General features: G+C 58.8%; 1 protein-coding gene across 3 annotated transcripts in view; it reads right to left on the bottom strand.

Annotated features, from left to right (window-relative positions):
* SMG6 (SMG6 nonsense mediated mRNA decay factor) overlaps window positions 1–13193 on the bottom strand; it is a 107833-nt gene that overhangs the window by 6070 nt on the left and 88570 nt on the right. For 2 of the 3 annotated variants that reach the window (XM_054286970.1, XM_054286969.1), the window contains exons 14-16: window positions 11050–11226; window positions 8015–8164; window positions 1199–1352 (exon numbers count right to left, since the gene is read on the bottom strand). In XM_054286970.1, the coding sequence (XP_054142945.1) occupies window positions 1199–1352; window positions 8015–8164; window positions 11050–11226 (481 nt within the window). The remainder of the gene's footprint in view (window positions 1–1198; window positions 1353–8014; window positions 8165–11049; window positions 11227–13193) is intronic. The other variant, XM_054286972.1, reaches the window with a different exon arrangement.

Here is a 13193-nt window from a genome sequence, read left to right on the forward strand (position 1 = left end):
GAGAAGCCTCCCAGCAACCACTGGAGTGCACCAGGAGGCAAAGCCATGGCTCCAGGGCAGGCCCCAGCTCTCCCAGGTGCTAACATGCCCCACAGCCCCCAGGGCTTCCCAGGCTCTGCTGGTGCAGCTGACTGCCTTCCCTTGCCTTCTGCAGTGCCAAGCCACGGAGCAACTTGGCAGCTCCTGTGCTGAGCTGGGCAGGCATTCAGCCCTGCTCTCCCCACCCAGGGGTGCCAGCCCCAGGAATCCCTCCTGGGCTGGGGGGAAAGGGCAGCAGCTGGATGTTGGCTCTGGGACAGGCAGAGCTGCCTGCTGGTCCCCAGGAGCTGAGAAAGAACCCCCACAATGGCTCGGAGGGCAGCACGGGGTGCACCTGTGCCACCTCGCTGCCTGACACCCACAGAACGCAGCTGCTCCCCATCCTCTGGGGGCTGTGCATGGGATGTGGGCTCTGCACTGCCCAGCCCCACTCCTGCCCCAGCCTGTCCTGCTGTCCCTGGGGATGCTGTGAGTGCCAGGCTGGCACGGGGCCGTGCCAGGCGCCGCGGTGGCACTGGCAGGAGCAGCGGCACCTCCAGCCCGGAGCGTGATCAAACACTCAGAGCAAAGGCACAGACCCAGGGCTGCACCACCCCGGGAGACCACCCAGCAGCACAGCCGTTATCTGCCAGGGTGAGTGTTTACCAATAACGGGAACCAGCTTGCTGTTTTACTGCGAGCTTTATAAGGAGAAAAAGAAGGGCTGGGCTTGAGCAGCCCCGGGACGCTGCTGGGACACAGGCCGGCCATTTGCTCAGCCTGCCTAAGCCCCAGCTCAGCTGGGATAAGCTCTCTGCTCTGATTGTTTAACAATTCCTCCTCCTTGCTCCCTTCGAAATTCCCTCCAAATCCTGTTTAACACCCATCTGCTTGCTGCCAGCCCCTGGCACCCCCAAATGCAGCACTGGGAGAAGTTTGCTGAGTGCTGTGGGCAGAGGGCTGGCAGGGAGGGAGCAGGGTGACAGGGGCTGAAGGAATGCCAACAACGACTGGGATGAGACAGGGCAGGATGAAGTCCAGTCCCACGGCACAAGCTGACCAGCTCCAGACCACACAGGCACTGAGGGCACGTGGGGCACGGAGAGAGGGAGCCAGCCTGGAGGAACAGACCACACCAGGGGAGAGGAGGAGCCCCCAGCACAGCACTGGCCCTACTCACCGATCAGGGGCACCACCAGGATGAACTTCCTGCAGTCCAGCAGCGTGACCAAACTGCCCAGGTGGTCGATGAAACCATTGGTGTCTGGGACCAGAAAGACAGGTCTGATCTCCAGCTCCATCTGCCTCATTTGGCTCTGGTCTTTCAGCACAGCCTGGAGGAGAAGGAAGGACACATGGTGAGTAAGGAGGATGTCAGTCCTATGATCCATGGACCCTGAGAGCACAAGATAAGCCTGGCTGGCACGTACAGATCCATGGGAAGGGGATGGGAGGAGGCTGCATCCATCCCACCTGCACACAGCACACATGGGAGCAGGATGGCAAAAGCCTCCAAGAAAACATTCTCCTAGAAAAACAGCCCTGTCCAGGTTTTGGGAGAACTGGCACCGGCCTTGAAAACTGAGGTATTTTGGGAATTGTCCTATTTGTGGCACTGGCAGTTGCCAGGATCATCTGCACTGGTGCCAAGTGGGGGGAGGACAGGGGTTCTGGGGCTTCACATGGAAATAGGTCAAGGTGACAAGAGACAAAACAAACCAGTTTGGGATGCACAAGTCTTGCCAACAGCCTCCTAACACAGGGACCTCAAGCAGGCAGCCAGAGGCCTGTGGGGTAGGGATCCTTGGCTGAATATCTCCTTCAGTGTCCCACCACCTCCTGCACATGCCTTGCCTTTTCCAACTCCATCCAGCTGGGAAACCAGGTGGGTTCCAGCCCTGAAAGCTCACAGCACTGTCCTTGGTCGAGCCCTTCACACCCACAGAGAGCAGAGGTGCTCACACTCACAGGGAGAGGGTCTGCTGGGGCTGGCTGGCCGCCCTCTGGGCTGCACCTGGACCTCTGGCCCAAGGCAGCTGCCAAAACGGGACCCCAGAGCTCACGTATGACTTTCGAGGCTCTCGAAGGACTTGGGCTCTTCAGTAAGCCACAGGCTTAAAAAACTCAGGATGCTATTCTAGTGCTTCCTCTGCTTAAAAATAGCTTCCCTGGACTCGCTGATGTTTGCTGCCTCTAATAGGAACCGGTCACCCATGGAGCAGAGCAGAGCTGCTGTGGAACACATCCACCATGCAAACCCTTCTGAGACCAGGCCTGGACCCACCAGATGTGCCCTGGGCACACGTGGTGACCACCAACCCAAGGTATGGGGAGCTCCCCCTGCCCACAGCGAGGATCCCAACCCTCCCTCAGTCATGCCAAACCCTGGAACAACGAGCTGCATGGGCCAGCAGTGGCCATGGAAAGAAGTGGTTTTTAATTCATTTCCAAGTGTTGTCATCTGGCTTTAAATCAAGGCGGCTTGATGCTGCCACCTCCCACAAGTGTCTCCAGGCAAGGCAGCAAGCAGAACCTCACCACGTGCCTCCCCCCCTCCTTCTGGCAGTGCTGGTCCCACAGACCCTCAGGGGAGGCAGGCAGAGCAGGGGGCACGTCAGGTCCCGTCTGCTGCATGCCAGCAGGAGGACATGCCATCTCCATCACACAGAGGACACACCAGTGTCCCCAGGCTGCAGCTCTGTACCAGCCACGTGCTAGATGCCATCCCTGCCTGTGCTCTGCCTTGGCACCCACTGGTGGTACAGGAACTGCTGCAGTCAGGGACAACCTGGAACCAACCCCAGCATGGAGCTGCTGCTGCCCCCTCACCACAAGGACAACAGCAGCTGGGGTGTCACCACAGAGCTTTGGGGTGTGGGAGGAGCTGCTTGTCCCTGGGAGGCACTGGAGCCTGCTCCACCTGCCTCGGGGACATAGAGAAGGGCCCCAGAGACCAATGCAGAGACTCAGAGAGTGGCAAGTCCCTCGTGGGGCTGCCATAGAGGTCAATGGCCCTGAAGCTGCAGAAGTGGGGGCGAAACCACGCAAACAGAGACAGTGCTATGTGAACAAGAGCTGCTGGCAGGAGGGGACCCCCCTGCACCCCAATTCACTTCCTGAGCCTGTGACTCAGCCCAGCCTGTGCAGGGGACCTCGGCAGTGTCAGCAGGACCCGCTGGCCTGCTCAGCTCCCTCTGGGGCCGGGGAGGGCAGCACCCTCGTGTGTGGCATTTGCCCCGGCGGGGCCGTACCCGGGCGATTCCTGGCAGCCTCCAGCCAGGCCTGTGCCGGCCGTCACGTCCCATTCCGCTCCCCGGGCCGCCCGGTGAGAGAAGGACACAGGATGCGCCGGGAGTGAAAGAGCGAGGTCGGCGGGGAGCGTGCCAAGTCCCCGCGCACAGCTCCGGGCCGCGCGGGGAGCCAGAGGGAAACTCGCCTCTGCAGAGTTCAGAGGCCGGCAGCGAGATTTATTTTTGTTTGTGTGAGTAAAAGGCTGCAGAAGCCTCCGGCCAAGGGGTTTGGGGGAGAGAGGAGTGGCCTGTGATTCATGCGGACGCTGGCTGGCCCCACGCCAGAGATGAAAGGGAGCCCATGTGCGGCAGAACCGGGGAGGCCAGTTCTGCCTTAACCCTTCTGCCGGTCAGTGGGGCACGGTCCCATGCGGGTGTGGATCGGGATGTTCATGTTTGGGACTCAGCTTCTGTGCTTTTAGGGTTGCCAGAAGTGAGCTGCTGGTCCCATGGTGCCTCAGTGTCCCTAAAATGAAGAGAGGGAGGTGGTGGCCTGTGTGCCCTGCTGGGAGGTGGGCTTTGGAAACCAGGGTGGATGGAACAGCAGAGGTACAGCCTCGCCCTGGCCCGACTGTTTCGGGGCAGCCGCATTTTAGCTTTGGCTTATTGGGGTTAAACAAATAGGCTCGGCTTGGCTCAACTCAGTGGCAGGGTGACCCCACAGTGCTGGACGTGGCAGTGGAGCTCTGAGACCAGGGGCTCCTTGTGTTCTCCTGGGCTGCCAGCTCCACTCCCCTCACCTCCTGCCCCCGCACACTGCAACGTCAGCGCTGCCAGCACCCGCAGCCCCCTCCCCATCCCGCTGTCCGGCCACGGGGGCTTCTCCCGGGAGCTGGGCCGGAGCCGGAGGTGGCTCCCCCGGCTGCCCCAGCTGGTGGCAGCACTGAGAGCAGACACTCCTGCACGCACAGTCCCAAATTCCCAGCTCATCCATCAGCTGCCATCACCTGGGGAATTCCCCGGAAGCCATGGCCGGGGGAGGGCTCCCAGCGAGGGCAGGGGACGGGTCCCCCAAAAGCCAGGGCTTTGTGCAGAGCGACAGGGGGGCGAACTGAGGGGATCCACCGCCAGCACAGAAAAGAAGAAGGCTCCACACTGACCCTGGAGCTGGGCACACGGACCCCAGAACTCCTGCACCCGTGGTGCCAGGATGGCAGAGAGGCCGAACAGAAAAGCGCCGGGTCACACGGGGTCACGCCGCTCAGGCCAGCACCATCCTGCCACCACCTCCGTGCCGCCACCACCCTCTCCCCAGCCGCGGCCAAAACCGGCGCCGCTGCCCCTTCCAAGCCCGCGCTCTCCGCGGGGATCGGATTTTCCAGGGCCGAGAACAATGCCTCCTCCAAGCCTCTCTGCTCCAGGGCTTCCTCCTCCCGAGGCTCGTCCCCAGCGTCTTCCTCGGGAGCGAACGTGCCCCGTGGCTGGTAGCGCACCGGGGCCGCCGCCGTGGCGGAGCCGCCGTGGGTGGGTGTGCGCCTTCCGCAGGCAGCAGGCACCCGCTCCAGGCAGGTGCTGTGCGTGTGCGCCCGCCGCATTGTTCCTGCGGGGAGCGAGAGCGTGAATGGGACACGGCTAAATTTAGCCACTTACTCACACTACCGCCACAAAGGAGCGGCTGCATCTTAAGGGGGCGGCCGTTCCGTGGGCTCAGAAGGGACAGGAGAGAGGCTATTTTGGGAGGACATGTCATAATTGGCAGTCCCCGGTTGAGCTGCTTCTGTAATGCTGAGCAAAACAATAGCAGCATCCAGAGGAAGAGCCTGTTATGTTTCAGGTGGGATGTTTTCAACCGGTCAGGAAACTCGACCGCTCCCAGCGCGCAGCGGCGGCACAAAGGACAGGGGAGGCTGAACAGCATGGACCGAGGGCTGGCCAAGCAGCGGGACATGCTGTGGCTTGGGGACAGCCCTGTCTGAGAGAGCTGCCTGCCCCAGCAGTGTTGCTGCCACCTCTTCTTGTCCACCTGCCTGCCTGCTCTCTCCTCCCTCTCAACACCTGAGATGTGCCGGGTTTATCACCTCGTGCTGATGCATCCCTGCTGTCGGCAGCTGGCACCAGCTCTGTCCCAGTGTGGGAATGTGGTGAGGGCAGTGGCAGGCTGGCAGTGCAGCCAGACAGCTGCTTGGCATCTAGAGCTGACCAGGGAGACAAGAAACCCGACCCTGCTCTGGTCCATCTTTCCTCTCAGAGCAATAGTTCTGGGGTCTGCGCTTGTGTAGGGGAATGGAGCTAAGCTGAGTTCTCTCTAAAGCTGGTGCTGGCTGAGGGCCACCCATTTGCCATTTATCCTGCCTGAATCTGTGCTTCCCCAGCAGCTCAAGCCACAGTCCTGCAGATAGCCAGGACAGGGACAGGGGCCTAAGGAGAGCAGTGAAGCTCAAATCCCCCTCAAGGTGTCAATCAGCACAGCTGGGCTGGGGAACAGGGCAAAGGCAGGAAAACCTGCAGGGAAGAAGGCAGATCCATGAGAAATACAACTCTGCAAATCCCCGGAGAGGCTGTGACACTGTGCTCTCCTTGGGCACAGAAAGGAACCACACAGCCAAGAGATGAAGGCTTTGCACCCTGGGGGACTGCACACAGCATCACAGATTCCACAGGAGGCAGCCACAGCACCTGGACCTGAGTCCTGTGTGCTGAGCCAGGAGCCACATCTGCTGGATTCAGATGGAGCTGTGCCTTGTCCCCAGAAAAATGAAAGGGTGACTTGGAGAGCAGCTGACATTCCCTAGGTGGGCAGTGAATGAGGGGCTGTAACAGGGAAGGGAAAAGTTCCCCAGCTCCCATGAAACACTAAATCTGTTGGGAAGAGCAGAAAGGTCAAGGATCACAGGTTAAGAGGGAAAGTGGAGGGGGTGGATGCTGAGCTGGCTCCAACCTGGCCTCCCCCAGCAGCATTTTCCACCCCAGCTCCTCTGCTGCTCCAGCTGCGTGGTCAGTACCTGGGCAGGGAGAGCACTGGGGCAAGCACACATGTTCTGCTCCAGGCCATTCCCAGCCAGCTATGGCCTGGATGACTTTACTGAAGCCCCAAGGACTTCTCCTCCACCCCGCTCCTTCAGCCTCCAAGTGCACCTCAGCTCTCAGCTGTGCAGCCCCTGAAGCTGCCCACACCCTCATTCTGACCTCGCTCTGCCTGCGAGCATCGGCCCCAGCACGGCTGAGGAGGAAGGGAGGAGCAGGCCGGGGGGAGAAAGCCCCTGACAGCATCAGGCAGCCCCCACTGTCCCTGCAGAGTGGGCAGCGGCCATCCCGGGGGGCCCCGGTGCAGCTGCAGCGCTGCCCTCCCCGAACATGTGCAGTTCCTGTTTGCTGCGTCTGTACAAGGCACTGGGAAGTGGGGAATTTACTTACACCTCCCTCTTAACAACCATGGGAGGCTGGAAGGCTTCAGGCCGCTTTAATTTACGGCCCATCTCTCCAATCGCTCACTCGTTTTTTTTGCGTTGCTGCTCTTTCTTCCTCCTCGCATTAACGTGACCCAGGTACCTGCCAACAATAATGGACTCGCTTGTGGGGGCGGCCCCTCCCTCCCTGCACACAAACTTCTACCTTGATATGGATTGCTCTGAATTCAAATGAAAAAAAAAATAAAAAGTGGGGGGGGGGGGAAGAAAAAAGAGAAAAAAGGCGAAATCTGCAAAGGTTGGGGTGGGTTTGGAAAAGCGAAGCGCAGTGGTTCTGGGCCCGGCGCCAGTAGCCCGAGGGTACACATGTGCAGGCTCTCCCAGTAGGGCCTTCAGCAGCCCTGTTTTACAACCACCTCGGCACACACTGCAGAGTTCACGCATATGGCCAGACAGATGTGTCTGGCTTACGTTCAAGGCTGGAAAATGAAGAATTATGGAAGTGAAGGGCCCTGGGCATTAGAGAGGGCGGAGGTGAGGGGGAGGGGAGCCAGGGAGAATTTTTCCTCTGCTGAGAAATCCTCATCTGGGCCGTGAGGCTGGAGGAAGAGGGGTTGTGAGCGAGGAGGCAGCCAACAGCCATCCATGCATGTGAGATTGCTCTTAAAGCAACAGGGTGCATCTGCTCCCAGTTCAACCAGTTTGCTTCACCAGCTCCCCCTGGGAAACACGCTCTCATCAGGCCAGGGCCAGGCCAGGATCACCTGCATCCCGTCTGTTTGTCCCCATAACGATGGCAACGTCCTGGCTCCAGCAGCCCTGCACTGACTATTTTTCCGCCGCTGGCTCCTGCATGAACTCTGCTGTTCACGTCCCACCCTCTCCCCTGTCTGTGCCCCGCTGCACAGGAAGGCTGATTTCTCACCAAACCTGGCTGTCACGGAGCCTCTGCCCTGGGTGGGGGCACAGCTCGCTGGCACACACACACAGGAGCTGCTGCCCTGGGGCACAGCTCGCTGCCTGGCACACACTGCACTGCACTGCAGCCAAAGCACTGCCCTGCCACTCCTGGGTGAGCTGGCAGCTCCACAGGGAAGCTATGTCTGCCTTCAAGAGAGTCCCCAAAACATTCATTTCAAGGCCTGTGAGGGGAAAAACCCACATTTCTTACCCAGGGTGGGGACAGCAAGCCAGATTTGGACCTTCCAAAGGGCCACAGCTGTTTGCTGCTGGGTTTCACAGAGGCAGCACGAGGCATTACACCCAGGAAGGTTAAGGTCATCCCAAGAGGTCTTTGAAGCATGGTAGGAAAAGAGCTGATAACCATTGCCACAGCAAGGTGGGACCAGCCCATCCTACCTGAATCATGTCCTGGCGGCGCTGCTGCTCAGCCACTTTCCTGGCCAGTGCTTGCTTTTTGGCTCTGAGCTCCTTGATGTCCATCTCTCCTCCACTGCCTTCAGTCTCAGAGTCATCTTCAAAGGCCTCAATCCTCACATCATCCTCCTTCTTCCAGGAAATGCAGAAAGAGAGAAAAGAACAGGAGGGCAGTCACTGTAAGGGATGCTGGTGGCAGGGATCATTCTCGTTCTGCTCTTCCTTTTCCAGCAGACAAATCCCTGCCAGGCAGTGCATCACTCCTGACTATTTCTAAACATCCAAAAGAAGCCAAATAAATAGTAAACTTTCAGGAAATGACAAGGTGAGACAGGAGATAATGGGCAGGAAAGGCAGCGACCAGGCTGGGCAAGGGCAGCCCAGCTTTACGCTCTGTTCTAAAATCACACCCTCTTCCTCACCTTGGGAAACTCTTCCCACAGCCTTGGGTGAGTCACTGATGTTTTATTGCCTCCAGTTCTGTGAAATCATGGTATTTCCCTGTCTCTCTGCTTTGCCTGGCTGCTTCAGGCTGCTTCTTCCTGCACCAGGGCAGTACAAGGCTGCTCCAACACTGCTGCCCCATCCCACAGGGCACACGGGCTGCTCATCCTGACAGGAACCTCAGATCCACCCACTAACTCAGGTGCCCTTCTCCATTCTGACCTCTGAGCAGGCCAGAGAGATTCCTGCACCCACCCCAAAACTTCCAGCTGATCTGGAACAGATGTTGCAGAAGGAGATGTTCAAAAATCTTGATTTTAAAGTCTGACGTGATGAAGCATCCACTGTGTCTCAAGGTCACTCATTTCAACAGTTAATGACTTCCTCTGTTAACATTTCCACCCTACTTTTAGTCAGCCTTTGCCATGCTCCTGCTCTCCAGGAACCTTGTCTTGGCTGAATTCAAGGGTCCCTGCTTCTCCAACCTCCTGCCCACATCCAGACCATACTGCATCTTGTTCCTCTCCTAGAGACCCTTCCCCACCAGTCCTGCAGACCATTCCCAGTGTGCCTGCACTGGAGAGCCCAGAAGGAGCCATGCTGTTCCTACCTTGGGTGGAGGCCACACTGGCCTTTCCCCATGTACCCAAATCTCTGGGATACAGGAGGGTGGGAGATGGTGGCTGGTGTCTAACTGGCCATCACTCACAACCATGCTCTGCCCAAGCCTTGCTACTCTTCCCAGTCATTCCACACCCAAAGGGGAGCCCACAAGTCCCTGTTCCTCAGCATGTGTCCTACATGTGCTGCCCAACTCTCCACTGCTGCCTGCACACCCCTCACCTCATGCAGCCAACCTTGCTCCCCAGTGACCATGGATGGCCCTCAAGCCATGCCTCTACCCATCCTCCCTTCTCTGCACAAAATCCAAGCCTTGTGATGGGGCTGGGTAGAATTTCCAGATGGCACCTGGCCAGAAAAACCTGCTCTGAGCCCCTGGAGGGCTGCAGGAGACAGACCCTGCACAGAGGGCAAGAGCAGGGCTCCACTCCCTGCCCTGTGCAGGCTGCCATGACACGTGTCAGCAGCAGGGACTCGTGGTCTTAATTTAGAACAACCCCAGTGCTGCACAGTCGTGCACTCAATCATTTCACCCAGGCCACAGAACCACCTTCTCTTCTCTCCCTGTGACCTTTTAGCCATGGGAACGAGGAAGATGGGAGCCCTCAGGCTCACTTCCCTCTGCTGGGACAGCCTGGACCACAGGGGATGGGGGGATGCAGCCAGAGGGACAGTGTCACACCAGGGCCCCAGGGACAAGGCTGTGTCTGATGCAGATCTGCTGGGGGGGGTCAGGACCTGCTTGCCCCACAGCGCTGGTGGTCACTCTGGGGAGCTGCAAGCTCCCTTGAGATCAGAGCCCAAAGGGAAGCTCCAGAGTTGCACAACCAGCTCATGGAGAGATTCCCACAGCTGAGCAGAGACTGTGGGGACGGGGCAGGAGGGAGCTGTCCCGGTACTGTGCTTGCTCACAGCAGGAACTGGAGGGACTCAGCCAACACAAGGAGCCTTCTGAAGAACAGGACCATCCCTGTCATGACATTGGGAAGAACCTAAATACCCTCCCATATCCCACAGGCCAGCCTGAAAACCTCCAGCACCTTCTCCAGAATAGGACAAAGATCCAGGTCTCCCACCTTACAGAGACAACTCTTGCCTGGGGATCTGTTGTCCCCTGCTCAGCTGGGTGCTGGGTACAGCACTGCTCTGGGTTTCTCTGTGAGCTTTCTGACTTTCAGTTCCCATGGGACAGAGAGGAGGTGCTGTCCCTGCTCAGGGTGACATCCCCGTGGCTCTGAGTGCCCGGCCCCAGCACGGGGAGGGCAGCCAGAGTGAGCCTGGGCAGCACCAGGCCACCCAGCCTCCCGTTCCCAACGCCTCTGCTCCTCTCTCCTGTTTCCCTGGCCTTTCCAACTGCAAGATTAAACAGAAGAAAGGAGTCAACCTGCAGAGCAGCTGGCAGGGCCCTTAAACACACACACGGAGCCTGGAGTGAAGCAAGGCCTACAGGAACAAGCAAGGGCAGAAAAACAAGAGTTGAATTCCTTAATCACATCAGGATGTGAGAGGCAGGGGAGGGACGGGGCGCCAATGTCAGCTCTTCCTGTACGTGTGCTGGAGGCTGGAGCTCAGGCCTCTCTGCTCAACCAGCTCCACGGCTATAAACTTGATCCTGAAGCTGAACCCTGACACCCCCTCGCCCACCTCCTCTCCAGGGGCCGTGCTGCTGCACATTATTAAAGCTGCCCCCACCCTGGGTATGAAGAAAGCAGCATCTGGAACTCATAGCGGCGCTCGAGATAGAGGCGGGCGGGCCGGGCTGGCAGGAAAGGGCACGAGCGAAGCACACTCAGGAGACAAGGGCTGTGCACCATTTGCCCCCCCTGCCTCCCCCCAGAAAATGCACACGCAGCTAGGCCAGCTATAAATAGCGGGAGCTGCAGGGCAGGCAGAGGCTGGGCCCCACAGGGGTGATTCTTCCTTCACCGAGGCGCGCTCTTCCCGCACGGTACCTGATCTTCCAGTTGTTTTCCCTCTTGGCTTCCCATTTCCTTTCCCATGGCGTCTGGGACGGGTGCCACTGACACATATTTTCCACCCTTGAATGCCAGCAAAGGCTCTTCTTGTCCACAAAGGGCTTCCAGGAAATACTTCAGAACTGTGACCCTCTTGCAGTCGGCTGCAATAACCTACGGGGTGAGGACGAGGGGGTTGGGGAGAGGGAAAGGAAAACAAAGTCAGTGCAAAGGGGAGCAGATGAGTAACGACCAGGGGGAAATGTTGTGGATAGAAGGCCCAGTGGGATGCAGGCAGCACCGCTGGGATGTGAGGGGTGCCCCTTTTCTAAACATGGCTGGAAAGGGTTTGCCTTGCTTTGGAGTCCCCAGGGAAGAAGAGGACATTCAGCAAAGTCAGGACATTCAGCACCAATCTTGTCCTGCTTCCTCTGAGCACTCCAGGGCTGCAGGACTCGCAGGGCACAGCCAGCCCCCTGCCCAGCCCCAGCAAATGGGGGAAAATCCTGCTGAACCATGAGAGATCAATGATGTGGCCTATCCCTCTGCTTCCTTTTGGCTTCCTTGCTGGATTTCTCCCCTAAGAGCTGTGGAGGGATGCAGGTGTGAGAGTGAGAGGGTGGGGGCATTTGAGAAAACCTGAGCTCCATCTCACCTCCAGCCCGACCCCGTCCCACAGGCCCATCTCACAGACCAACTGGGGAGCCCTGCTGGGGAGGCTGGGACGGATCTGGCCTGAAGGAAACTCAATAGCTTGGGTAATTATCCAATTTATGAGGCTCTCAAATGGAGTTTCCAGAGCACGGGAGCCCGGTGCCTCCGCAGCCCTGTCCCACGCGGCACAGCCTCAGCCGGCACCTCTGCCACGCCTGGCCTTGGCTCAGCCTTGTCCCCTTGCAGCAGGGCTCTGCACCTGCACAGCTCTCCCCTGGTGCTTCCTGCTGACTGGTGTCACCCCCAGGGAGCTGCAGATTTATAGGGAGAAAGTCAGCAAACGAGATTAAAAGCGCTGCACACTACGGACACAAAGCCTGTGCTGACGCCTGAGTTTCCCCTGCCCCCAAACCACCCTGGGGTTGCTGTGCTCGTAGACCAAAGCAGTCTCAGAGACCCCCATCCCAAAAGGGTCTCTGCAGGCTGCCAGCACTGGGATTCTGAAGCTGGGGAGAGGGCTGGGTGCCTCACAGCCAGACACACAGCATGTGATGCCAGGCCAGGTGCTGGACATCACCTTGTCCCCGCTGGTGCCTCGGTGAGCCAGGGCTGGCAGTGGCACTGGCCCTGCTGCACCAGGCTGCCGTGAGAGGAAACCTCTGCTCTTCCACAGCACTGCCAGTTTCCTCTCTGAGGCTAATTTTAACCACTGTGTCTCTGCCGTGCGTGTTAAAAACCTGACCCTGCTCTGACCTCCAACCTTCCACCTCAGCTGCTGCCGGAGCGAGGCACCCTCAAGCACCTGGGGCTGCCTCTCTTGGTAGGTGTGCCCCTGAAATCCTCCTGTCCCCCTGTACCTGCGTGGCAGGAGAAGCCCTGTCCTCCCCACAGAGGCAGCTGCTGCTGCAGGGAGGTGGTGTGAGCAGGGTGATCACAGGAATTAGCATTTTGGGGATCAACAGATGCATAACCACTGATTCTGCAGCTATAAAATGTGTGCTGTGGTACTGAGGTTGGGCAAAGGACAAGGTGACACCAGCTCAGCAGCTCCAGGAGCTGCTGGAGACACTCTTTCCCAGGACAGCCTTTTGCTGCTTGTGACATCCAGCCAGGAGCAATCCCTGCAAGTGTCACCACAGGAACATTCCCAACCTCCTGGCTCTCCTTTAGGAACGACTGTGTGCAGGGGAAAGTCCAAAGGAAAGGGAACACGAGTGAAGTGGGAATGGCTGTCATGGGAAACATCCCTCCTGAGAGTTCCTGAGAGCTCTGGGCTGCAGCTGAGGGAAGTGGTGGAAACCTCACCACTGGCTTCACCCCCAGCTCCATGGGCTAATGCCACGGAGACCCAGCCTGATTCACACGGGGTAAGTTCTGCCCAGGGATTTTCCAGGCTGGGTATCTGCAGTTCTGTTGTGCCCAGGCTGCTGGGCAAGCAGAGTGCCCACCACCACCAACCACGTGCCAGAGGATGCCAGGATGTGGCC

This window comes from Melozone crissalis, unplaced genomic scaffold (assembly GCF_028551555.1).
Source record: "Melozone crissalis strain CALT ecotype California unplaced genomic scaffold, PUWL_Pcris_2 ptg000057l_1, whole genome shotgun sequence".
Classification (NCBI taxonomy): Eukaryota; Metazoa; Chordata; class Aves; order Passeriformes; family Passerellidae; genus Melozone; species Melozone crissalis.